Source organism: Helianthus annuus, chromosome 12, assembly GCF_002127325.2.
Source record: "Helianthus annuus cultivar XRQ/B chromosome 12, HanXRQr2.0-SUNRISE, whole genome shotgun sequence".
Classification (NCBI taxonomy): Eukaryota; Viridiplantae; Streptophyta; class Magnoliopsida; order Asterales; family Asteraceae; genus Helianthus; species Helianthus annuus.
The window spans coordinates 35,500,133-35,527,812 of NC_035444.2; the positions used below are offsets into that span (position 1 = coordinate 35,500,133).

The 27,680-nt window shown below is 35.3% G+C and overlaps 1 protein-coding gene across 3 annotated transcripts; it reads right to left on the reverse strand.

The window, feature by feature from the left end:
* Positions 1 to 7: 7 nt before the first annotated feature.
* Positions 8 to 27,680, reverse strand: LOC110894743 (cytochrome P450 CYP72A219). 3 transcript variants are annotated; one of them, XM_035980913.1, is made up of 6 exons: positions 27,164 to 27,680; positions 25,047 to 25,267; positions 24,714 to 24,958; positions 24,244 to 24,575; positions 571 to 623; positions 8 to 491 (listed from the first exon to the last, which is right to left on the reverse strand). In XM_035980913.1, exons 1-6 carry the CDS (start codon positions 27,429 to 27,431, stop codon positions 51 to 53), a joined length of 1,560 nt encoding a protein of 519 aa, XP_035836806.1. In that variant the 5' UTR covers positions 27,432 to 27,680; the 3' UTR covers positions 8 to 50. The 3 variants fall into 3 exon arrangements, with proteins under 3 accessions (XP_035836806.1, XP_035836807.1, XP_021997668.1); XM_035980914.1 differs by lacking the exon at positions 571 to 623 and having other exon boundaries at positions 24,191 to 24,575; XM_022141976.2 differs by lacking the exons at positions 8 to 491; positions 571 to 623 and adding an exon at positions 23,511 to 24,111 and having other exon boundaries at positions 24,191 to 24,575.

Below are 27,680 nucleotides of genomic sequence, written 5' to 3' on the forward strand. Positions count from 1 at the left end.
GATGTTGCAACTAAAGAGTTTGGGGTGTGTGTGTATATATATATATTAAATTAAACTACAATATGTGATAAATTGTGTAGAATCAAATGAGCGCCAAATTGAGGTTGTAGAGTTAGCATAGTGTGCGGAGCATGCGAGTAGGATGGAGATAGCTCAAAAGAAAAATGCTGTAGAATCATTGCAAGGGCCATTTTCGCTTCAAGTAAAGCAAAATTTTGACCAATGCATATACGTGGGCCGCCACCAAATGGGACGTATGCGGCCTGTCCCTTAGTAACCTTTGATATGCCTTCGGAAAATCTTTCAGGCTTAAACTCATGCACATCTTCACCCCACATATCTTTGTCGTGGTGCAAAATCAACGAGTTTAGTTGGACAAAGGTTCCTGCTGGTAAGGTTAAGTTACCTAGTTTGGTTTCTTCATGTATTAGTCGTCTAAGTTGCACAATTGGTGAATATAGTCTAAGAACCTCATTGAAGATCATGTTCATCTGCAAAATGAGATTGATAAATTAATAACTAAAATATATTCAACAAGGATTTAGTAAATTTATAGGTCTCAAAACTTACAACTTTCAAATGACTCAATCCATCAATATCTGGGTTTTTATTGCCAAATAAATGTAAAACTTCCTCAATAGCATAATTAAGAGCTTCCTTACTAATTAAATGGCGTAAATTACGTATAGCCTATTAAAACCCAAATTTTTATACCAAACTTTTTACCCACTGTTATAAAATAATATTTTGGGATTTTTGGTGATTTTTATTTATTTTTAGGCTGAGCATAACTTAGTGTTCTAAGATTAATTCGGTTTATGCCGGTTTTGCCCTTTTTAGCCATAAATTGAGTTTTACAAATCCTTTTGACCTCAAACCAATTCCTACTGATTTGTTATGATAAATAAATTATTTTGAGCCTTCTGGAATATTGAAAATATCAGCTTTTTACAGAAAACCCGGAAATGGCTCCAAATCGCCTTTTTAGGCATTTTTAACACATAAGTGTGCACTAAAACCTTATTTAGCATAAGGGTTTGAACCTACTGATGTAATTAGTATACTTTTATTTTTAAACAGTAGGCAAATGTTTTGAACTCAGAATTTCCAGAATTGACCTTTTAGGCACATGTGAAATTACCAAAATGCCCCTACGGTACATAGTAAGGTTAAAGATAATAAATTTCACATAAATTTGATACCCTACTGTTATAACTTAGTAAATTAAGTATATTTACTAATTTAATCAGACCTGTAACTCAGGTTATCATTTTAACCCTTTTTCACCTTATAAAATGACCAAAACGCCCTTTTGAGGCATAGTTTTGGTTCATAATCATTTGGGGCATAATGAAAGGTATCATTCTGATATCACAACATATTTTAAGCATATTGACTTCAGAAACTTGTATTTGACTCTTATGATTACTCGTTACGCATTATACGCGTTCGGATCGGCTTAAGTGACTAGTTTGGCCATTTTAGCCGAAACGGGTCAAACCATATCTTTTTGGTCTCAAAATCCAGAATGTGATTATGTTACCCATATAAAACAAGTGTGCAAGCTTGTTGAGGCGAAACCACATTCTAAAACGGTCTTCGCCTTATTGTGCGTTTAAAACCGTAATCTTTATATAAAACTAACCGGTATAAGCTTAAGACTCGTTAGGATTCTAATAGGTTATTAAAACCTTAATTTCCAGATCTAGGAGCCCAGTAAAAGCTACTTGCACTCGTTATATTTGGTTTATACTTGCTCAGGTAAATACGTTTAACTTATTTTCCCTATACGGGCTTGGGGTACGGTATATAAAATACCGCTTGGTCGGGAAATTGACCATAACCGGTCTTGGTTATGTGCAGTCAAATGAACCCGTTTGAAAATGTTGTTTTGTTTGTTTAACGCCTTTGGGGGCTTAATGACCATGTCCCGGATATCCTTGGCATCATTCAAAGAATGGCCACGACCTTAGCACTCGGGTGTAGGCGTACACCCGTAGCGCTGTATAACATGTATAATCGTCGGTACGAGAGAAGTCTCGCGGCGGAATTATATTAAGTGGTGTGTCTATTAATCCTTAACCCGGAACGAACCCGGGCTACTGAACGCAGAACGAACATGTAATTATTTTACAAGATTATTAAGCAAATAATTATCCCAAGTTATAAAAAGTTTTATGCCACGTGCATTTAAATCAATTTTAAACGTTTTCAAAATGAGTCAGTTAAATTGTATTTACCAGTGTAAACTGACGTATTTTCCAAAAAGACTAAGTGCAGGTACTACGCGTAATAGGCTGGTCACTCCTTAAGCATCCATAGAAGTCTCGCAAGCTTAGGATGCATGAAGTCTGTTGAAATGAAGTTTCCTTTTTATTTGATTCTGCATGTGGATTCTATTTCGACATTTTGTGATACTCGAATATTACAATAAATTAAGTTGAAATAAATCTATCTTTGCTTCCGATGTGCATTATAATTTGTGTTGTTTGACTATGATGATACCAACTACGTCACGTTAGTCCCCCACCGGGCCCACCGGTGACACGTGGAAATTAGGGGTGTGACAGGTTGGTATCAGAGCCAACACTGAGTGAATTAAACACTAGCCTTTTGTGTTTAGTCTCAGTGCACGAATTGCACATTCTTCGAGTTCCGAGTCTAGACAAAGAACATAGGACAAACTCTGTTTTGTTTTATTTTGGGTCTTAGTTTATTATATTGTTGTTATCTAAAACGTGTATGCAGGTCAACATGCCACCAAGATTTCTTCGCGGACGAGGCAAGGCCCCTGTCACGGGTCACGACCACGAAGCCGGGCCTTCGCACCGGCGTACCCCGTCCATTACCATGAGCACTAGTCCACAAGAGCCGTGGAGGCTCTATGTTGAACCCGAGAGACGGTCAGTTTCCCTCAGCTCTTCGCCTTCTTACCAGCACTCCTTTGGGCCTCAATCGGAAAACGAGCCCAACGAACAACCACCCTCTTTCATACCATTACAGAGATCCAACTCCCACCATTACTTTGGCGACCCAACCCCAGTTTTCCAAAGCCGATTCAACCCGGCCAACATTTTTCCAGAACCTGGAGGCTTTAACCCACTCGGACCGGAAGACCACTTCTCTGGGGAAAACGACATGGACGAGGATACTGATCCAATGGAGCCTGCTACAGGAACGCCGAACCACCCCATCGAAATCTCGGATGGGTCATATTTCCACGGATCACCATACCGCTGTCCGGATAATTATCAAGAGAGGTTCAAGCAGTGGGACTGGTACTTCACGCCTTCTGAACACTCGTCCCTGTATCAGCAATAGCAGCAACAGCAACAGCAAGATCCTTCTGAGGATCAACGATTCGTGGCAGTCACCCCGCCACCACCACCACCAGTGGAACAGCAGCCGCCTCCGGAGCCGCCGAGGCGGAGGAGGTCGAACGCACGGATGTCCGTGCGAGGGGGTGTCCGTATCAGCACACCCCAACCGTCAAGTGGCAGCCATTATCCGCCACTGCAGGAGGAAGAAGAAGAACCACAGATGGGGGTTCCATCAAACCCCATTCCAGATGTTAACTCAGTGCCTGAGGTGCCTCCGTTGGGTTTTGACAACCCAATTCCTGCTTATTCTGCGGCGTACAACCCGTTTGAAATGCCGGGCCACAACAGCTTTAACTATGCCAACGTGGACCCATATCAGGAGGCTTGGGATTACAACGCGCGACACCCTGAAGGGCCCTACGGTGGTCCTTGGACTACCGGGTACCCTCCATATGTGTTCCAGCAGCCACCACCTCCTCAGCCGTTGTACCAGCCACCGCAGCCACAGCTTATCCCACCGGAGCGTCAGCAGGAGGTTCTTGATAGGTTGAACCAGGTCGAACGAGAAGTTCGAGAAGACCGCAGAGAGCGGCAAGGCTTCTTCAAGGGTCTGTCAGACTTGCTAAAGGGGAAGTCCAAGAGGAGGGGTCACTGAAGACCTTGTTGTTTATTGCTTAGTTGTAGTCAGTCCCTGCGTGGACTTGTTGTTTCTGTATTCAGCTCCTACGCGAGCTTGTCTTTTAGTATTCTGCCCCTACGTGGGCGTGTCTTTCAGTTGACCCCTGCGTGGGTTTGTTTGTTGTTTTATTTGTTGTATTTCGCCCCTGCGTGGGCATGTTGTTGTAGAAGTCCCGTTTAGGGCAAGTATTGTACCGTTAAATCTTTATTTAGTGAAATGTTGCATTGAAATTTTCATGATTGTTGTTATAAATAAGTATATGAATAAACTTAAAATAAAATGAAAATAACATTTCCTAAATTAAAAGAAGACCTACCATTAATATAAAATGGCAAAATCTAAAAGGGGGCAAGACCTAGCCACATGTCATTTTAAGACAAGGCCAAGATGGTATCTCCATAATTAGATTCAGGTCCATAATTAATGTCTCAACTTAGGATTGATCTGCGTTATAAAGAGAATCTAAGGGGTAAAAGCCTAGCCACGTGTCGTTGCAGACATGGCCAAGATGGCATAACCTATCTAGAAGATTCCAAATTCTGTTAACATCTGTAAGTATGTTAACATAATGGGCAAATTGTGACACAGTAAAAGTCACATAGGCCATCATTGAAAATTGGGTTAATTTGAAATTCCCTGTAGGTAAATGTCCATTCCTTGGGAAAGAAGTGCCTACGGGTAATAATTAATGTCCTAGGGACTAAGGGACAGTTAGAGTCTGCAACTCACTGTCTAGAATAGGGTGATGAACTGTGATTCAAACCCTAATACCTTGATTCTGTAAGAATCCGGGTTATTGACTAACACTGTCCTTGTGACTAAGTTATATGTTAATTCTTAACTATAATATAGGATTACAATACAGGTCCTGAATTAATATTTGATTAATAAATTAACCTGCAATGGCTATTTAAAACCATGGTTAATAAATTACATAAAATACTGTATTAGCTGTTAAATAAAACCTTGCCCATTATTGTTTATATGTAGCAGTGAAGCTACATGGCTAGGTCGGACGAGGTAAATAGTCGTCTGGTGGAAAACCACGATAACACCAAGATACAGTTAACTGGTGCGGAGTTGAAAGCACTGGTAGATGATGCGGTTACAAAGGCTTTAGAAAGACAGTACAGTGAGTACAGCGGGACCCATAGTAAAACCTTGTCTACACCGCATAATAAATCTAAGACTCATTCGGAGGCTCACAGCAAGCCACCTTTTGTCAAACCCAAGTCTAAAAAGGAGGAATCCAAGAAGGAGGAATCCAAGAAGGAGGATAATAGACATTCTTCGAATGAAAATGATAATCATTCCAAGAAGATTGTGCTTTATGATGCCCCACGTGCCAAGGGTTGCACGTATAAATACTTTGTGTCTTGTAAACCCCGGGATTTCACTGGGGAGAAGGGGGCAGTGGACTGTATGACTTGGCTTGATGAGATGGAGACAGTAGTGGATATAAGTGGCTGTGCTGAAAGAGATATTGTGAAGTTCGTGACACAATCCTTTAAAGGTGATGCACTGCAATGGTGGAAGTCGCTGATTCAAGCCACCGGAAAGATACTGCTATACAACATGTCTTGGGAACAATTTGTTGCCCTAATCAAGGAGAATTACTGTCCCCAGCACGAGGTCGAAGGAATAGAGTCTGATTTTCTGTCTCTGGTGATGAAGAACCTGGACTGCCAGGCTTACCTCACAACCTTCAATTCCTTGTCAAGGCTAGTTCCCTACCTTGTAACACCTGAACCAAAAAGGATAGCCCGTTTCATTGGGGGTCTAGCCCCAGAAATTAAAGCAAGCGTCAAGGCCTCTCGGCCCACTACTTTTCGATCAGTGGCCGACATATCTCTGTCCCTTACAAAGGACGCAGTTAGACAGAGATCACTGAGAGCCGCAGATGCCGAGAAGCGAAAACGCGAAGATGATGGTTCGGGACGCTCAGAAAAGAAGCGTAAGGGCAATGACGACCACAAGAAAGGGTCGGGATCCAAGAAAGGAGATCATCAGACAGGTGAAAACCCAGGTGCAAAGTTTGTAGGAAGCACCATTTTGGGAAATGCAGGCAGGAGTCTAGGTCCCAATCCCAGCAGAAATTATGTAGGATTTGCAAGTCCCCGGATCATAAGGCATTAGACTACAAGAAGCAGGTAGTAATCAAGACACCATCTGGTGAGCCACTCACTATTCAGGGAGATACTCAACACGGAATGCCAGAGCGTGTGGCCATGCTTAAGGCATCCGGATGCACGAGTAGGGGTTGTGTCATTTATATGGCAAGAGTAACCATTGACGAGAAGAAGCCCAGGATCGAAGACATACCGTTCATTTCTGACTATCCCGAGGTTTTTTCGGAGGAACTACCTGGTTTGCCGCCAGATAGGCAGGTGGAATTTAGGATTGACATCATCCCCGGAGCTGCACCAGTGGCCAGAGCACCGTATAGATTAGCACCAACGGAGATGAAGGAATTAAGGACACAGCTAAATGATTTGCTAGCTAAAGGCTTTATTAGACCTAGTTCATCTCCATGGGGAGCGCCAATTCTGTTTGTTAAAAAGAAGGATGGATCAATGCGTCTATGCATTGATTACCGTGAGCTAAACAGGGTTACTATCAAGAACAGATATCCTTTGCCTAGAATCGATGATCTATTCGACCAGCTTCAGGGAGCGAGTTACTTTTCTAAGATAGATCTCAGGTCAGGCTATCATCAATTGAAGGTTAAGGAGGAGGATGTTCATAAGACCGCGTTTAGGACTCGTTATGGTCACTACGAGTTCCTAGTGATGCCTTTTGGGCTCACTAACGCACCTGCCGCATTCATGGATCTCATGAATCGCGTATGCAAGCCTTATCTGGATAAATTTGTCATCGTCTTCATTGACGACATCCTCATCTATTCAAAGAACCAAGCTGACCATGAGAGGCATCTCCGGTGCATTCTTAAGCTACTCCATCAAGAGAAGCTCTATGCCAAGTTTTCAAAATGTGAATTTTGGCTTCGCGAAGTTTAGTTCCTTGGTCACGTTGTGAGCGAACGTGGAATTCAAGTAGATCCCGCAAAGATAGAAGCTATCATGAACTGGCAAGAACCAAAGACACCCTCAGAGATTCGTAGCTTCCTAGGTTTGGCTGGATACTATAGGCGTTTTATTGAAAACTTCTCAAGGATTGCTGCACCCTTAACGTCGTTAACACGTAAGAACGTTAAGTTTAATTGGGGGCCTAAGCAGCAAGAATCTTTTGATATCTTGAAGCAGAAGTTGAGTAACGCACCAGTGCTGACTCTACCTGAAGGCATTGAAGAATTTGTGGTGTATTGTGATGCGTCACACACCGGAATGGGTTGTGTGTTAATGCAAAAAGGGAAGGTCATAGCCTACGCTTCACGTCAATTAAAGGTGCACGAAAAGAATTACACCACCCATGACTTGGAGTTGGGTGCCGTTGTATTTGCACTAAAGCTCTGGAGGCATTATTTGTATGGGACGAAGTGTGTAATCTATTCCGACCATAAGAGCCTTCAACACCTGTTCAATCAGAAGGATTTGAACATGAGGCAGCGACGATGGATGGAAACCTTGAACGATTATGATTGTGAAATAAGGTACCATCCAGGCAAGGCCAATGTAGTCGCAGATGCTTTGAGCAGGAAGGAAAGAGTGAAGCCGATAAGGATCAATGCCAAGAGCATTGAAATCAAGAGTAGTTTGAATGAAAGGTTATTAGCCGCACAAAAGGAAGCTGTGTTGGAAGCTAACTATCCTGAGGAGAAATTAGGAGTAACTGAAGAACAGTTGTCCTACGATAAAGACGGAATGTTGAGATTAAATGGACGAATATGGGTTCCTGTATATGGAGGACTTCGTGATGTTATCCTCAAGGAAGCCCACAGTTCCAAATATACCGTCCATCCTGGAGCTGATAAGATGTACCAGGATTTAAAGGCAAATTATTGGTGGATAGGCTTGAAGAAGTCTATAGCTGCTTATGTAGCTAAATGCTTGACGTGTGCTAAAGTCAAAGCTGAACATCAGAAACCGTCAGGTTTGTTACAACAGCCTGAGATTCCCACCTGGAAATGGGAAATGGTGACAATGGACTTCATCACCAAATTGCCTAAGACGCCGAAGGGAAATGATACTATATGGGTCATAGTTGATAGACTGACTAAGTCAGCACATTTCCTGCCCATTAGAGAAACCTTCAGCTCTGACATGCTAGCCCAACTATACGTGGATAAGATCGTGGCCTTGCATGGTGTGCCAGTATCTATTATCTCGGATCGGGATACTAGATACACATCCCACTTCTGGAAGAGTTTCCAACAGTCTCTGGACACTCAATTGAATTTCAGTACGGCTTACCATCCTCAGACGGATGGGCAGAGTGAGCGTACTATTCAGACGTTGGAAGACATGCTGCGTGCATGTGTAATTGATCTAGGAGGTAGTTGGGACAGGCATTTGCCATTGGTTGAGTTCTCCTACAATAATAGCTACCATACTAGCATTAAGGCTGCGCCTTTTGAGGCACTATATGGTAGAAAGTGCAGAACGCCCATTTGTTGGGCAGAAGTGGGAGATACGCAATTGTCAGGCCCTGACTTGGTCTTCGAGACAACGGACAAGATTGTCCAAATTCGCGACCGCCTGAAAGCTGCTCGAGACAGGCAAAAGAGCTATGCGGATGAAAGGCGAAAGCCTCTCAAGTTTGAAGTTGGCGATAAAGTTTTGCTCAAAGTATCACCATGGAAAGGGGTGATGCGATTTGGCAAGAAAGGTAAGTTAAGCCCAAGGTACATAGGGCCATTCGAGATTATCGAATGTGTAGGATCAGTGGCTTACAAGTTAAACTTACCTGAGGAGCTCGATGGTATTCATAATGTATTCCACGTCTGCAATCTGAAGAAATGTCTAGCTGATGAGTCACTAGTCATACCACACACAGATGTGCATATAGACGAGAGCTTAAAATTTGTGGAAAAACCTGTGACAATTGAGGATCGACAGGTGAAGAAGCTTCGAAGAAAGCTTGTACCTATTGTCAAGGTAAAGTGGGACGTCCGCAGAGGTCCTGAATATACGTGGGAGTTAGAGTCCACGATGAAAGAAAAATACCCTCATTTGTTTCCTTAAATCTCGAGGTCGAGATTTCTTTTAAGGGGGTGAGGATGTAACACCTTGGAAATTCCTGTCCAATAAAATAAAGACACGTGTCATGAGAGACAGATGTGTCAGGAAAACCGGATCAAATAAAAAGATGTATGGTAGGATTTAAAAAGGGCGTCATGTTATTAAAATACCTCTGAACGACCCCAAGGGCGACATGTTATTAAAATACCTCTGAGCGACCCAAATTTATAAATCCCAAAATCCATAAATCGTTTGACAAACATCTTATATATATATATTAACCGGTCGTTTCTAAAGTCCGTCTTTTATATGGAATTTGGATTATTGGGAATGTTGCTACTAAAATGCTGAATAGAATTCTTGTGAAAAAGAAAATTAATAATGGTTAACTAGCATAACCAACTCTTGTGAGAATCCAAGATTTAAATCCTTGGAAATGTCCGTCACTTTAAGAAATTACAAGATGCCAAAGTGTAGAAACATGTAAGGGACATACAAGCATGCAATGGCTGAGCCAATAGGTCCCACAACTGAGAAAGTAGCATGAAGTTCGGAATCCACGAGATTGCATGGTCAAGACTTGAAGTTTGTGAAAATTTTGTTTCTGACCAACGGTTACGGACCGCAAGGCCCTAGTCTTACTGTCCGTAAGGAGGGTACCTGGGCAATTTCAGCAAGGGTCGGTTACGGACCGTAACTGTTCAGCATACGGTCCGCAAGAGATGCTTACGAACCGCAAAGCCTTAAGCTTACGGTCCGTAAGGCAGTCGCTGGCAGCAGGAAATGGACAGCTGCCTGTTCAACCTGTTAAACCGACTTAAATGAATGGTTTTCGAAACCAGGGGCTTGCTAGGTAGTTTATAGCATCATAGAGACACCTGGGGTGATCTTGTAACCACTCTAGACTACTTTGGCATCATCTTAGACCTCAAGGTTCACTATATAAGAACTTGTTGTTGTGAACACTTGGTATGCTCATTTGGAACTTTGGTTCAAGACTTCTCTGGAGCTCCTGGACTACAACAAATCTTTCTTAGGCCTCATAAGCATTCATAGGACTCTTGTAAGTGTCCTTAATCCCCTCTAATTACTTTTAGCTTAGTTAATTAGCTAAAAGTCAAACCATCGTAATTAAGGTTTGACTTCTGGATTAGTCCATGATTACTCACTAATATCCCGAATTAAAAATACCTTTAAGTAGGTAATTATGTGGGTAACAAACCCTTAAAAGGGTAATTCCAGAATCCCATTCTAACTATGCTAATTGTCGAGTCAAAGTACATTATAAAAAGTCAACAGAAATGACTATTTGCGAATTAATGCATAATTAGCAATGTAGGTTACATGCAATCTGTTTGATCATTAAAATAACTTGGTAATTAAAGTAAGAACATGTTCCAACATGTTCAACTCGACAATTTTCAGTTAGGCTCGGTTTGGAACCGAAAGTCGCAAAGTTTGACTTCTGCTTTGACTTTCAGCTCTGACCGTTTAAGCCAAGATTAGGATTGCCTTAGAGCTTCTTTTGAACCTATTTACATGTTAGTATAACTCTCTGAGATTATACAACTTGGTTCATTAGATATCCTATTCACATGCATGTTTCCGTTAATCGCTTATATGTTGACCATTATGCCCATTTGACCTTAAAAGGGGATTTTTGAAAATATAAAAGGGTAGGCACCTTAGCTACTGATTTATAAACTTGCACCCAAAATTTGAAGTTAGTTTGAGGTCTAGATTAAGAGTTATGCTCAATAGCATAATTAAGAGCTTCCTTACTAATTAAATGGCGTAAATTACGTATAGCCTATTAAAACCCAAATTTTTATACCAAACTTTTTACCCACTGTTATAAAATAATATTTTGGGATTTTTGGTGATTTTTATTTATTTTTAGGCTGAGCATAACTTAGTGTTCTAAGATTAATTCGGTTTATGCCGGTTTTGCCCTTTTTAACCATAAATTGAGTTTTACAAATCCTTTTGACCTCAAACCAATTCCTACTGATTTGTTATGATAAATAAATTATTTTGAGCCTTCTGGAATATTGAAAATATCAGTTTTTTACTGAAAACCCGGAAATGGCTCCAAATCGCCTTTTTAGGCATTTTAACACATAAGTGTGCACTAGAACCTTATTTAGCATAAGGGTTTGAACCTACTGATGTAATTAGTATACTTTTATATTTTAAACAGTAGGCAAATGTTTTGCACTCAGAATTTCCAGAATTGACCTTTTAGGCACATGTGAAATTACCAAAATGCCCCTACGGTGCATAGTAAGGTTAAAGATAATAAATTTCACATAAATTTGATACCCTACTGTTATAACTTAGTAAATTAAGTATATTTACTAATTTAATCAGACCTGTAACTCAGGTTATCATTTTAACCCTTTTTCACCTTATAAAATGACCAAAACGCCCTTTTGAGGCATAGTTTTGGTTCATAATCATTTGGGGCATAATGAAAGGTATCATTCTGATATCACAACATATTTTAAGCATATTGACTTCAGAAACTTGTATTTGACTCTTATGATTACTCGTTACGCATTATACGCGTTCGGATCGGCTTAAGTGACTAGTTTGGCCATTTTAGCCGAAACGGGTCAAACCATATCTTTTTGGTCTCAAAATCCAGAATGTGATTATGTTACCCATATAAAACAAGTGTGCAAGCTTGTTGGGGCGAAACCACATTCTAAAACGGTCTTCGCCTTATTGTGCGTTTAAAACCGTAATCTTTATATAAAACTAACCGGTCTAAGCTTAAGACTCGTTAGGATTCTAATAGGTTATTAAAACCTTAATTTCCAGATCTAGGAGCCCAGTAAAAGCTACTTGCACTCGTTATATTTGGTTTATACTTGCTCAGGTAAATACGTTTAACTTATTTTCCCTATACGGGCTTGGGGTACGGTATATAAAATACCGCTTGGTCGGGAAATTGACCATAACCGGTCTTGGTTATGTGCAGTCAAATGAACCCGTTTGAAAATGTTGTTTTGTTTGTTTAACGCCTTTGGGGGCTTAATGACCATGTCCCGGATATCCTTGGCATCATTCAAAGAATGGCCACGACCTTAGCACTCGGGTGTAGGCGTACACCCGTAGCGTTGTATAACATGTATAATCGTCGGTACGAGAGAAGTCTCGCGGCGGAATTATATTAAGTGGTGTGTCTATTAATCCTTAACCCGGAACGAACCCGGGCAACTGAACGCAGAACGAACATGTAATTCTTTTACAAGATTATTAAGCAAATAATTATCCCAAGTTATAAAAAGTTTTATGCCACGTGCATTTAAATCAATTTTAAACGTTTTCAAAATGAGTCAGTTAAATTGTATTTACCAGTGTAAACTGACGTATTTTCCAAAAAGACTAAGTGCAGGTACTACGCGTAATAGGCTGGTCACTCCTTAAGCATCCATAGAAGTCTCGCAAGCTTAGGATGCATGAAGTCTGTTGAAATGAAGTTTCCTTTTTATTTGATTCTACATGTGGATTCTATTTCGACATTTTGTGATACTCGAATATTACAATAAATTAAGTTGAAATAAATCTATCTTTGCTTCCGCTGTGCATTATTGTGACATCTCGTATTTTCAATCTTTCCATTTTTTGGCAAGTCTACCTGTACTTTCTATTTTTGTAAGTTGTACCTCGTGGTATTTGTTTCTAATTCCAAATTGTACTCGAGACTTGAAATCATTATGAAAATGCATGATTTTATCCATATTTTGTGTTTGAATGCTATGTATTGTTGAAACAATTGAAACACGTTGAAACTATGTTAAACACGTAAAAACAGAGAAATTACATCTTAATTCCAGCTCTTCAATTCATCGTTGCCAAGAGATTACCCTAAACCGTACAAAAATTGGGAATTTATACGCTAATTCGGTAAAAATATTGAAATTTGGGTTAAAACGATTTTTATATTATTTTATTAATATTTTAGATAAATAAAATAACAATTTAAATTAAATAAATAAACATTTTTCTGAATTTTTATTGAATTTAAGCATTTTCGTTAGCTAATCTAACCCCGTTAGTGAAAATCCGGTTAAATGAGCCTAACCAGGTTAGTTCTATTAAAGGGCAGCACTAACTGAGTTAGAAAACTCAGTTAGTGGCTAACTCAGTTAGTTATAACTAACTGTATTAAAAAAAGGGATTAAATCCCAAGAACATGCGTAACCCGGGAATCGAACCCGCGTCCCTCAACAACTAAATCAACGCACAACCAAATGGGCTATTGCCCAACATGTGAACAAACTGGATCGGAATCGTATTTATACACGCATTAAATGCTGAATTTGAATCAAAAAAAAGAAACCGCCCGACTGTTGATCGTCTTCTCCGATTGGCAGATGATCGGACTTCGACCCTTCAACTCTGTAACCGACCCTCTTCACCCTATATATATATACGACCACATTTCAGCATTTGTTCCTTTATACTTAGTTCCCGATTACGAATCAAACCGAAATCGATCACCCGAAACCGAAGTAAACCGTGAACCGAACTCGACTCGCCGGAACTGCAACCGTCTCCTCGCTGGAACTACGAACCGCCGGAAATCACCGTCGACCACCGCCTCGCCACCGTCGAACCTCCGGTAACCGTTTTCCGAGTTCGTTTTTCTTTTTATATAATTTCAGTTCCTGTTATTGTTATTACAGTTTATTATTATTATTATTATTATTATTATTATTATTATAATTATTATTACTAGTATTATTATTATTAAGTTATATAAATCTGGATTACATTATATTAATATATAAAATCAGTTATAATTATTTAGAAAATAGATATATTATATTTCAGAATTTTATTTAATTATTTCAGTTTTATAAAATCGGATTTATTAATCAGATTTATTTATTCTAAATCAGAAAATATTTTTTTTTTTACATTTTTATCAGAATTTGAATTATTAATTAAAACAGAAATTTAATAAATCAGATTTATTTATTAAACTAATCAGATTTATAATTATTATTTATTTATTAAAACAGATTTATTATTTCAGAATTTATAATTATTATTCCAGAATTTTCATTTCTTATTTAATTAATTCAGAATTTTTATTATTATATATATTTCAGAATTATTATTGTTAAAACAGAATTATTATTTTAAATAATCAGAATTTTTATTTAAATATCAGAATATGTTTATAATCAGAATTTATATTACTTATTTCAGAATTTTTATTTCTTATTTATTAAAATCAGAAATTATTATTATTTTCAGAAATTTATATATTTCAGAATTATTATTGATTAAATCAGAATTATTGTTTATATATATATTAAATCAGAATTTTTATAAAAACAGAATTTATATTGCATTTAATTATTAAATACCAATTTTCCATTAATAATTAGAAGTGTTAATTCTATTTTACTTTCATGTCTTGTTATAATAATTCCCAAAATTCCCAAATAATTAACAAATCCTTCCAACTTAATAGGGTAATTCTCTTGTGCACATCCTCTTGGGGAAAATCTATTATTCTTATTCTTATCTTATTCCAAGAATACGCAACGCACTCTAAGGTGAGTATACTTGACCCATTTTCGATTTTACACTTTTGGGTGTAGTATGCATTTCCTATATCAAAAACACTATGTTAAACATTTTTGCACTATCTATCCACATTTCTTGTGAATCTATTTGACTCATGTTAATCATGTTATGCTAATGTTAAACATTTATGGCTGTGTGTTCATTAACTTTGCAAGCCTCCCCTAACAATGGCAGCGCTGTAGGTTGTAACGCCCCTCCCGTAATATTATGGGTATTGTTAGGATTTTTAACTCTATGTTACCACCCTTTCGAGGGTTAGGCTATGTTAATTGCGTTAAACTATGGTTTGAACACATAGTTTCATCGTTACGAGTATAACTGTTAATATGAATTCAAGTATTCACGTGGACTAGATCCTGTTAAACTATTTTAACTCTGTTATGCTATGTACAAACTTGTATACTCGCCAGCATTATTTGTTGACTTTATTTTAAATGCATACTGCAGGGTGATGATACAAGAAGTGAAGAAATAAATAGGATGGCTTAGAAACCCACCTACGAAATAAACTTGTTTAATGTTATGTTATTTCTTTTTGAGACTTTGTATGAAACTTTGAATTATTAATAAATGGAATTTTAATTATTGTCACATTTAGTGTTATGATGTCTTTGAACAGTTTGTACGTCTCATCTCGATGTTTCCGCCATCGGTTGGGGTGTGACAGATTGGTATCAGAGCCATAACTATAGGGAATTAGGTAAATTGCTATACTTTTCCCTAGTCTATAGTAGGAGTACTCTGATACCAGATTGGTATCAGAGCCATAACTATAGGGAATTAGGTAGAATTCCTATACTTTTCCCTAGTCTATAGTAGGAGTACTCTGATACCAGATTGGTATCAGAGCCATAACTATAGGGAATTAGGAATGCCTTGCTTGCCTAGTCTATAGTTTAGGAGCTTTCTCATTTACTTGCTGTTAAAGACATTATCCTTTTCTCTCTTCTTTGCTTCTCTCTATTCTTTTGGACTTCTAATATACAAGCCTTTCCTAAGGCTAACACAATACACACTTGGAAGCTTTGAAGACACTCTTACAACACAATCGAAATGATTCATCAAGATAGGGGTGATTCCCACACTTGGTGATGATTTTCACTCAGCTATACTTTGATTTTTGCACGAAATCTACCCTCAAGTTAGGAGTGATATCCAAACCTTGTTGGGAGTTTTCCATTTCATATTCTAGTGGACCCTTATCTTAGGATAAGTACCAACCACATTAGGGTACGATGTTATCAAGTTAGAGGTGAAACTCGCATCTTGTTTAACTAGTCCCATTCCTTGATTTTCGATCTCGCCAAAGTTTCGATTTTCCCAATCGATTAAGGACGTGTAGTAACCGGAAGGACAAACATCGTTAGTCGCTCCTCGATGAGAGTGTTTGTCTATTAGGTCAAAGCACGTCTCCTTAATTCGAAAAGGATTTCGATTCACTTTGGAATAGTCTTATGTTACGTTCCGTGACACTCCATATTTTTATGATAAATCTCTTTTTATGTTATCTCAATTATTATGTGATTTACATTTGAGCGTTATTTTCATTTCAAGTTTGGGAACACGAATCACGTTATTATCGCAATCTAAAACAATTAATAATTACTCCTTCGTGAACAAACTAAATTTATCTTGCTTTCATTATACATGATATTCTATGTGTAACACTATGTTATTCTATGTGCAATACTATGCTATTCTATGTGAAACTATTTGGCAATTCATGTGAAAAACAATGTGCTATGTGATGCATACATGAAATCAATTTTCCTAAACTTTATTTCCCTCTTTTTGAATCATTAGATGTCATCTTTTCAAAAGTTTTCCTCTTAGATTTCGAGGACGAAATCTCCTAAAGTAGGGGAGACTGTGACATCTCGTATTTTCAATCTTTCCATTTTTGGCAAGTCTACCTGTACTTTCTATTTTTGTAAGTTGTACCTCGTGGTATTTGTTTCTAATTCCAAATTGTACTCGAGACTTGAAATCATTATGAAAATGCATGATTTTATCCATATTTTGTGTTTGAATGCTATGTATTGTTGAAAAAATTGAAACACGTTGAAACTATGTTAAACACGTAAAAACAGAGAAATTACATCTTAATTCCAGCTCTTTAATTCATCGTTGCCAAGAGATTACCCTAAACCGTACAAAAATTGGGAATTTATACGCTAATTCGGTAAAAATATTGAAATTTGGGTTAAAACGATTTTTATATTATTTTATTAATATTTTAGATAAATAAAATAACAATTTAAATTAAATAAATAAACATTTTTCTGAATTTTTATTGAATTTAAGCATTTTCGTTAGCTAATCTAACCCCGTTAGTGAAAATCCGGTTAAATGAGCCTAACCAGGTTAGTTCTATTAAAGGGCAGCACTAACTGAGTTAGAAAACTCAGTTAGTGGCTAACTCAGTTAGTTATAACTAACTGTATTAAAAAAAGGGATTAAATCCCAAGAACATGCGTAACCCGGGAATCGAACCCGCGTCCCTCAACAACTAAATCAACGCACAACCAAATGGGCTATTGCCCAACATGTGAACAAACTGGATCGGAATCGTATTTATACACGCATTAAATGCTGAATTTGAATAAAAAAAAAAGAAACCGCCCGACTGTTGATCGTCTTCTCCGATTGGCAGATGATCGGACTTCGACCCTTCAACTCTGTAACCGACCCTCTTCACCCTATATATATATACGACCACATTTCAGCATTTGTTCCTTTATACTTAGTTCCCGATTACGAATCAAACCGAAATCGATCACCCGAAACCGAAGTAAACCGTGAACCGAACTCGACTCGCCGGAACTGCAACCGTCTCCTCGCTGGAACTACGAACCGCCGGAAATCACCGTCGACCACCGCCTCGCCACCGTCGAACCTCCGGTAACCGTTTTCCGAGTTCGTTTTTCTTTTTATATAATTTCAGTTCCTGTTATTGTTATTACAGTTTATTATTATTATTATTATTATTATTATTATTATTATTATAATTATTATTACTAGTATTATTATTATTAAGTTATATAAATCTGGATTACATTATATTAATATATAAAATCAGTTATAATTATTTAGAAAATAGATATATTATATTTCAGAATTTTATTTAATTATTTCAGTTTTATAAAATCGGATTTATTAATCAGATTTATTTATTCTAAATCAGAAAATATTTTTTTTTACATTTTTATCAGAATTTGAATTATTAATTAAAACAGAAATTTAATAAATCAGATTTATTTATTAAACTAATCAGATTTATAATTATTATTTATTTATTAAAACAGATTTATTATTTCAGAATTTATAATTATTATTCCAGAATTTTCATTTCTTATTTAATTAATTCAGAATTTTTATTATTATATATATTTCAGAATTATTATTGTTAAAACATAATTATTATTTTAAATAATCAGAATTTTTATTTAAATATCAGAATATGTTTATAATCAGAATTTATATTACTTATTTCAGAATTTTTATTTCTTATTTATTAAAATCAGAAATTATTATTATTTTCAGAAATTTATATATTTCAGAATTATTATTGATTAAATCAGAATTATTGTTTATATATATATTAAATCAGAATTTTTATAAAAACAGAATTTATATTGCATTTAATTATTAAATACCAATTTTCCATTAATAATTAGAAGTGTTAATTCTATTTTACTTTCATGTCTTGTTATAATAATTCCCAAAATTCCCAAATAATTAACAAATCCTTCCAACTTAATAGGGTAATTCTCTTGTGCACATCCTCTTGGGGAAAATCTATTATTCTTATTCTTATCTTATTCCAAGAATACGCAACGCACTCTAAGGTGAGTATACTTGACCCATTTTCGATTTTACACTTTTGGGTGTAGTATGCATTTCCTATATCAAAAACACTATGTTAAACATTTTTGCACTATCTATCCACATTTCTTGTGAATCTATTTGACTCATGTTAATCATGTTATGCTAATGTTAAACATTTATGGCTGTGTGTTCATTAACTTTGCAAGCCTCCCCTAACAATGGCAGCGCTGTAGGTTGTAACGCCCCTCCCGTAATATTATGGGTATTGTTAGGATTTTTAACTCTATGTTACCACCCTTTCGAGGGTTAGGCTATGTTAATTGCGTTAAACTATGGTTTGAACACATAGTTTCATCGTTACGAGTATAACTGTTAATATGAATTCAAGTATTCACGTGGACTAGATCCTGTTAAACTATTTTAACTCTGTTATGCTATGTACAAACTTGTATACTCGCCAGCATTATTTGTTGACTTTATTTTAAATGCATACTGCAGGGTGATGATACAAGAAGTGAAGAAATAAATAGGATGGCTTAGAAACCCACCTACGAAATAAACTTGTTTAATGTTATGTTATTTCTTTTTGAGACTTTGTATGAAACTTTGAATTATTAATAAATGGAATTTTAATTATTGTCACATTTAGTGTTATGATGTCTTTGAACAGTTTGTACGTCTCATCTCGATGTTTCCGCCATCGGTTGGGGTGTGACAATTATAATTTGTGTTGTTTGACTATGATGATACCAACTACGTCACGTTAGTCCCCCACCGGGCCTACCGGTGACACGTGAAAATTAGGGGTGTGACACTCATGTTGGACGAAACCAGATTCGAGTACGAGTAAGAAATAGCGGTCCCTTCATAAGAATCTGGAACAACGGACTCGTCAGAATATTCACCGAAAAGGTAGTTGTTAAACCACGACATCAATAATATGAAGATTAGTATGTGAAACTTGAATGTGAAGAACATGAAAAACCTGTATGCTTGGTCTGTCTGTTTTAAGAGACAACCTCATACCCTATGCGTTGCTCTTAGCCCAAAACGCAACATATAGGTCCCTGGGACACTGTGCCTTGTCAGCCTTGTCAACTGTTTGTCAACGGTCACTTATATTTTTGTCGGGTGAAAACCGTAAACGTAGCTCTATGGCCAAAGAGCAGCGTATAGAATTCCACACACCCATGCGTTGCGCTTTGGCCAAAGTGCAACATGTAGGTACCACGTCAATGAGACAAAGACTGACACCCATCAATCTTTTCCTGCCGGTCGGACCTATATGCTGCTCTTTACGCATAGAGGGTGTGAAAATAAGGCATAAGTGTGCGATATCAATTTTTTTTCTTCTTTTAATATACTCTCCCCATTCATGTTCTTTTAATATACTCTCCCCATTCATGTCAAATCAGAATCAGAACTGTTAAGTTAGTTTGTATTCTTTTGTTAATTGTTTTTGTGTTATTATTATATATTAATAATACTAGGTTAGAACCCCGTGTATTACATGGTTTGTATAAATGTAATTTTATGTAAAAAGATATATTAAAAAAACTGGCATATTGCACGTGTTGAATAAAATATAATGGCATATGATAACACAAACAGTTGTCAAGATTTATCTTTTAAAAAAGTGCATTCCCATTAAGCAATGCGTTTAAAAACACTCACAATTTGATAGAAGGATATGCCCACCTAAAATAATTATTTAATTCTAGTGAAAAAAGACAATAATACAATTATTAATTAAGTATTTTTATCAAACGGTAACCTTTGATTCCTAATTTACCATAATTTCAATCACCGAACTCGAAAGTCTATGCATCTACTCATAATATCTAAATTTTTGTTTAAAATTAATTATAGAAAAACAAATATTTGTTCTTATCTAATTTTTTGTTTAAAATTACTATTATTATTTATTATGATCATAATAGAAACAAACGTAAATATTCTTATCTATTTTTTTTGTTTAAAATTATTATTATTTAATATGATAATAAATAAAAACGTAAATATTCTTATCTATTTTTTGTTTAAAATTATTATTATTATTATTATTATTTAATATGATCATATAGAAAATAAATATGTATTCTTATTTAATATTTTGTTTTAAATTATTATTATTATTTAATATAAGAGATAAATAGGAAAATAAGGTGAGAAAATATCAGAAAGTAACACGTGTCTAAAAAAGATTTTTATTTATTAATATAATAAGAAGAAGATTTACGTCAACCAATTTTAAAGGTTAACTAAAATAATAATATATTAATTTATAACAAATAAGCTTCCACATTGTTACAAGAAAGGAGTTGTGAATCTGTGAAGAGTTCCTTCCTTGCAGCTGAATTAGTCGAATGAGAGTTGATCAAAGCCAAAGGATTTAATGAAATAAAAGGCGGGGGCTGTTTCCTTGTTTTTGTTATATATCGGATACTAGGTTAGAACCCCGTGTATTAGTATAAATTTAAATTTATATGATAAATAAGAAAAAAAAGATGTATCTTTTAAAAAAAACTCGTATATTGCACGTGTTGAATAAAATATAATGTTATATGCTAACACAAATAGTCATCAAGATTTATCTTTTAAAAATAAAAATTAATGTACTATTTACTTATTATAGCATTTTGCTTTTTTTATTTATTATTAATTTAAAAACATGTATTACATGTGGTTGAATCCTGTTTTTATTATACATTCAAATTATGAGATACAAATATTTTAGTTAGTTTTATGGACCTTTATGCTTATTTGTTTAGTTCATTAATAATACAGTCCTCTTAAATTTATATTCAAAAGAGTTTACGGTACAAAAAGGTGGAGATCATTCCCCACGTTTTTATATGTTTCATCATTTTTTTAATTATATCGTAAAATCAAGAATTTAATTCTCTTTGAATGAAGCATAATTTTTTTTATTTCAGATTATTATTGTTATTATTATTATTACTACTACTATTATTATTTACTTGATTATATTCTTATCAATTTAAAAAAAATATTATTATTATTTAATACGATCATAATAAAAACAAACGTTTATCTTTATCTAAATATTTATTCTTATCTAATATTTTGTTTAAAATTATTGTTATTTAATATGAGAGATAAATGGAAAAATAAGTTATTTAATATGATCATAATAAAAAGGGAAATTGACCTGTAATAATCTCACCTAGACTTTATTGACCATTAATGATCCCACCTCAGTATATTCCCCCCACCAGTCTCACCTTTCACCTATTTTTTCTACAATGGTCCCCCGTTAAAAAAACTTAACGGAGTTAAGCTTTTTTTTATTTTTATTCAAATTACAAACAGATTTTTAGGGCTTTTGATCAGAACGACGACACGAGTCCATTGATGTAAAACTTGTCTCGAAACGGTGCTCTAAGTGACTTGATTTTGGTTAATTGGAAATTTAAACACTCGAATTAAAGCGTCGTTTTCATCGTTTGGAGCACCGTTTCGAGACAAGTTTTACATCAATGGACTCGTTATCGTCGTTCTAATCAAAAGCCCTGAAAATCTGTTTGTAATTTGGAAAAAAACTTAACTCCGTTAAGTTTTTCTAACGGGGGACCATTGTAGGAAAAATAGGTGAAATGTGAGACTGGTGGGGAGAATATTCAGAGGTGGGATTATTAATGGTCAATAAGGTCTAGGTGGGATTATTAAATGCCAATTTTCTTAAGAAAAACAAACGTTTATCTTTATCTAAATATTTTGTTAAAATTATTATTAGATAAATGGAAAAATAAGGTGAGAAAGCATGAGAAAGTGACACGTGTCCAAAAATGATTTTCGTTTATTAGTATAGGAAGATAAGCAGAACGTGATATTGCGAGAACATATAGAATAGGATAAAAAAAACTCATATTCTCAATTTAAAAAACAATTGAAATGTAAGAAAATGACAAAAAAAAAAAACCCGAAATGTAAGATAACGGTAATGTTTATTGTTTCTAACTTATGTTTTTAAAAAGGCAAATTGTATTAAAATAATCCTAACTTTCTCATTTGTCTGATAATAATCCCAACTCAGTTATTTGCCGATAATAATCCGAACTGTTCCACTTTTAGTCGATAATAGTCTGCGTTAAAAATAGTTTAACGAAGTTAAGTTTTTTTTTCGGAATTACAAATTGATATTTTAGGGCTTTTGATTAGAACGAGGATATTAGTTGATTAAGGTAAAATTTACCTCAAAATACTGCCCCAAACGACGAAAACGATGCTTCAATTCAGGTGTTTAAACTTTCAATCAACAAAAATAAGCCGTTTGGAGCATCGTCTCGAGGTAAGTTTTACACAAATCGACTCGTATCATCGTTCTAATGAAAATCTCTAAAACATCGGTTTGTAATTCGGAAAAAAAAACTTAACTCCATTAAACTGTTTTTAAGGCGGACTATTATCGGTCAAAAGTGGACCAGTTAGGATTTTTATCGGCAAATAACTGAGTTGAGATTATTTGAACAAGGGGAGAATATTATTATAAATTAGATTGTTTTAAATTACAACTCGTGTTATGAATTCACATCGAGATAGTTGGTAAACGGGCAACAAGCTGCGCCGCTATCCCTTTTTGAATAGCAAAACTAAGTCTTTTAAAAAGTACGTCCATAGATCTCGGGGTCATAACATTACTATTATGAATGACCTTTTGAACTCGACTAGGTAGGCCCACAACCTTTGGAATCCGTAAATAAAACATATATCAGGTATTCCACAACTTCAGCAAACGTTGGAAACTAGACAAGTTTAAAAAAGTTATTGATGATCTGTTTGTATATGGTACCAGTGATCCCTAGTAATTTTCATCGGTAATTTATCGCGAATGAATTCCCACTACCATATTTCTGAAATCCTGGTTTACTGTTGGTAACCACCTTTATCGACGAATTTGAGCGCAGATAAAAGATGGAATATAATTGTTGATCTTTTAAATTTCTCTGAAATAATTATGTTCTTGGTCGACCAACACAACTTAGGAAAGATTAATAAGAACTAGAACATGATGATACAAATCTACATATGTTGCAACTAAAGAGTTTGGGGTGTGTGTGTATATATATATATTAAATTAAACTACAATATGTGATAAATTGTGTAGAATCAAATGAGCGCCAAATTGAGGTTGTAGAGTTAGCATAGTGTGCGGAGCATGCGAGTAGGATGGAGATAGCTCAAAAGAAAAATGCTGTAGAATCATTGCAAGGGCCATTTTCGCTTCAAGTAAAGCAAAATTTTGACCAATGCATATACGTGGGCCGCCACCAAATGGGACGTATGCGGCCTGTCCCTTAGTAACCTTTGATATGCCTTCGGAAAATCTTTCAGGCTTAAACTCATGCACATCTTCACCCCACATATCTTTGTCGTGGTGCAAAATCAACGAGTTTAGTTGGACAAAGGTTCCAGCTGGTAAGGTTAAGTTACCTAGTTTGGTTTCTTCATGTATTAGTCGTCTAAGCTGCACAATTGGCGAATATAGTCTAAGAACCTCATTGAAGATCATGTTCATCTGCAAAATAAGATTGATAAATTAATAACTAAAATATATTCAACAAGGATTTAGTAAATTTATAGGTCTCAAAACTTACAACTTTCAAATGACTCAATCCATCAATATCTGGTTTTTTATTACCAAATAGATGTAAAACTTCCTCTCTTGCATGTGTCTGCCATTCTAAATGTTGTCCTAATAAAATCATAGTCCAAACAAGCATATTTCCTGTGGTCTCTTGCCCTGCAAAATAGAAGAGTTTGCATTCTTCGATGACTTCATCAATGCTTAATCCGTAAATTTTATTCCCTTGCTGTTCAATTTCTTTGTCATTGGAGTCCAAAAGTATGCCCAAAAGGTCATCATGGAAAGTTTCCCCGACTTTCATCGCAACAACTCGCTTATTGATTATGCTCATTATTAAACCCCTCACTTGTTGGTGAATCTCTTTCATCCTCTTATTGTTTTTCGTCGGCAAAAAGCTATCGTATAGTGTATTATAATTATTACCAACATAAAATATCTGAATTAGTTATATTACCACATTAAATATCTAATAAATAGTACATTAGAACTTAAAAGTGACATACAAGTTCAAAAATATTGTTTAGTTAAAGTACCTTGATCCTGGAATGTAAACCGAACTTAAAGCCTTTCCAATTAGCTGTGATTGTTCTCTTTGAAGTTCAAATATCTTTCTTCCTTCTACAAAACTACTACCAAACGCTGTACGTGAAATTACGTCACTTGTAAAAGTTTGAAGATAAGGCCACACATCAACTTCACATGAGCTTTTGGTGTTTAACTCGTTTTCCCATTTTTCAATCATCTCTTTGCAACTCGTATAGAAGGCGGGCACCATAAACTGCGAAAAGAATAATAAACATTTAGCTACTAGTTTTTGATGCAAAAACATCATGTAACAAAAAGAGAAAAAAAAAAGAGCAAGAAACCTTGAGCTTCTCCATTTGGAATGTAGGTTTGATAATTTTTCTATGTTTAACCCACCTATCACCCTCAGCATCGAGTAATCCTCTAACTAGCAACTTTGTTAATGGATTACCCCCTCTTGGCTTTTGAAATTTATTATAATTGGTCAGGAGCTCTCTTATCATAGATGGTTCATATACATGTAGTATAGGCTTTGTTCCTATCCATGTAAAACAATTCTTCCCTGTGTAATGAAGATTAATTAAGATTCATCAAAGTAAGATAAACATATATTTTAGATACCACTTTTCTAAATATTATAGATATATTCAAAAATACATGATGTCATGGAATAGTTTAGTTTTAAAAAATATGAGAGTATATAAAAGTTATTTGAGTTTTAAAAATTCTATGAAACTAACATAAGAAAAAAAAAATAAAGGCCACCAACTATGTTCGTGTCCTATTTTACAGGTTAAGTTACAATATTATCACCACCTCAATCTTAGTAAGTAAAATAGGCGACCTCATCACCTCTTCTATAGAGTTTTAAAAAATATTAGAATAAACATTTCTTGTATTTAGTAAATTTGATTTTTATTTTTTTTTATAAATTTGTAGGGATGACATGTCGTCTCTACAAACTATTCTATAGCAACAACACCTATAGAGACGACTTTTGTAGCCCATAGGGATGAGGTTGTAGAGACAAATTTTATAGAGACGATATGTTGTCTCTATAGGTGAAAAAGGCCTATAGAGAGAATATGTCCTCTCTATAAATGTCGTCCTTTCTTGTAGAGTCAAATGAGAATAATACTTTTTTTTTATTTGACATGTATTATATTCATCGAATGAGGTATTGTACAAAGTATCTTTAACCTCCGAAGTCTAGGAAGCCATAAAAAATGTGGCACGTTTGTTGTAGACGAGGGGTATATACGCCAATATAAATACACACCATAATTACTCATAAGTTACGCACTATGCATATATATAATTACACACAATATTATGTATAGATATATCAAAGTTATTTGAGTTTTAAAAAAAAAATTGGAACCACACTTAAACCAAAAAAAAATCTAACACTAAAGGCTTATTCTTTTTTATTCTTTTATTTTTTTTAACTTCCTATTATTTAGGACTTTACCATCAGCTCCATCTAAACTGTTGGAAAAGTGAGATCAATGGTCCATGTTATTTCCTACGCTTTGTAATATAATTCCACTTTGTATTTGATCCTTTAAATCTAAACACAAATTATATCAATTAATATCTTCATCTCATTAATATTCTTAAGATCTGAGAAACATATATGATAAAATATAGAGTTTTATTAGATTAAATTGTCAAAATCGTCTCTAAGGTTTGGGCATGTTTTTCATTTTCATCCAAAACAACTTTTTTTTTTGTACCATATAGTCCTTCACTTTTGGGATTTTTTTTGTCATTTTCATCCAAATGTCTGACTTTTTTTTTGCCAAAATCGTCCCTGATATTTGGGATTTTTTTGCCATTTTAATCCAAATGTTTGATAGAAAAAATAAAACAAATTAGACGTTTGGATGAAAATGACAAAAAATCTCAAAAGTGAGGGACTATATGGTAAAAAAAAAAAAAGTTGTAATATGACAAACATTCACAATTCACAAGCCTCAAGGATGATTTTGGCAATTTACTCGTTTTATTATTTTTCATTAGATATGAGGTTGCCATACTATTATGAAAAAACAAAGTTTTTAGAAAGGTGTGATGCCAAGAGAACTAGTCTATTAAAACGATGCAAACAACTTTCCAAGCGTGTTTGGGTTAGGGCTATTCATAAAGCTCGCGGCTCGTAACTAGCTCGAAATAAGCTCGAGAAAAACTAACAAAAAAAACTTAACTTGAGATGACGTGAGCTAAGCTGGCTCAATTTGTAACCGAGCCGAGCTCTTAGGCTCGTTTAGCTCTGAACTAAAGCTTGAGCCGAGCCTAGCTGCCTCAATTAATTCCGAGCTTGAGCTCGAGCCCACCATGGCTCGACTCGGTTCGACGTTTACAACCCTAGTTGACACACTTGATCTACATACATCACAACAGTTCTAGACTTCTACTTAAAAGGCAGTAAAAGAATATGAAAATAAAATTAACATACCAAAGGTGGTGCGGGATTGATGGAAGAAAGGCAAGACACGAGGAGCAATATCGTGTGTTAGATTCATGGGTTTAGATTTGGCTTCACTCGTCATTCGTGCCATCTCTTTCAAATCTCCGTACATGAATCTATAAGGGCTACCTTTGAGGCCTTGATCTCTTAGAAACTTCTCCATCTTCTTTGGTTTAAACCATACCCAATTCAAAATTCTCCATATACAAAACAAGAATATTGCTACTACAACATAAAAAACTCTAGTTATTTCCATGGCTTGTGGGTATAGGAGAAATAGTTTTTGATCTTTTGATATTTATAGTTGTCATTGTTAGCCCGCCACAAACGAACGTCACATGAATCTAGAGTGTGGATATGTAATATTCTTTTATAGTTGACTAACCAGAAATATCAAGCCGCCATATTGGATTAGCCTATCAATAAAAAAAGTTGACTTTTCATCTTGGATATCTTTGTTTATGTTCTTGTTTATTTATTATTATTTTTTTATATGTACATTTTT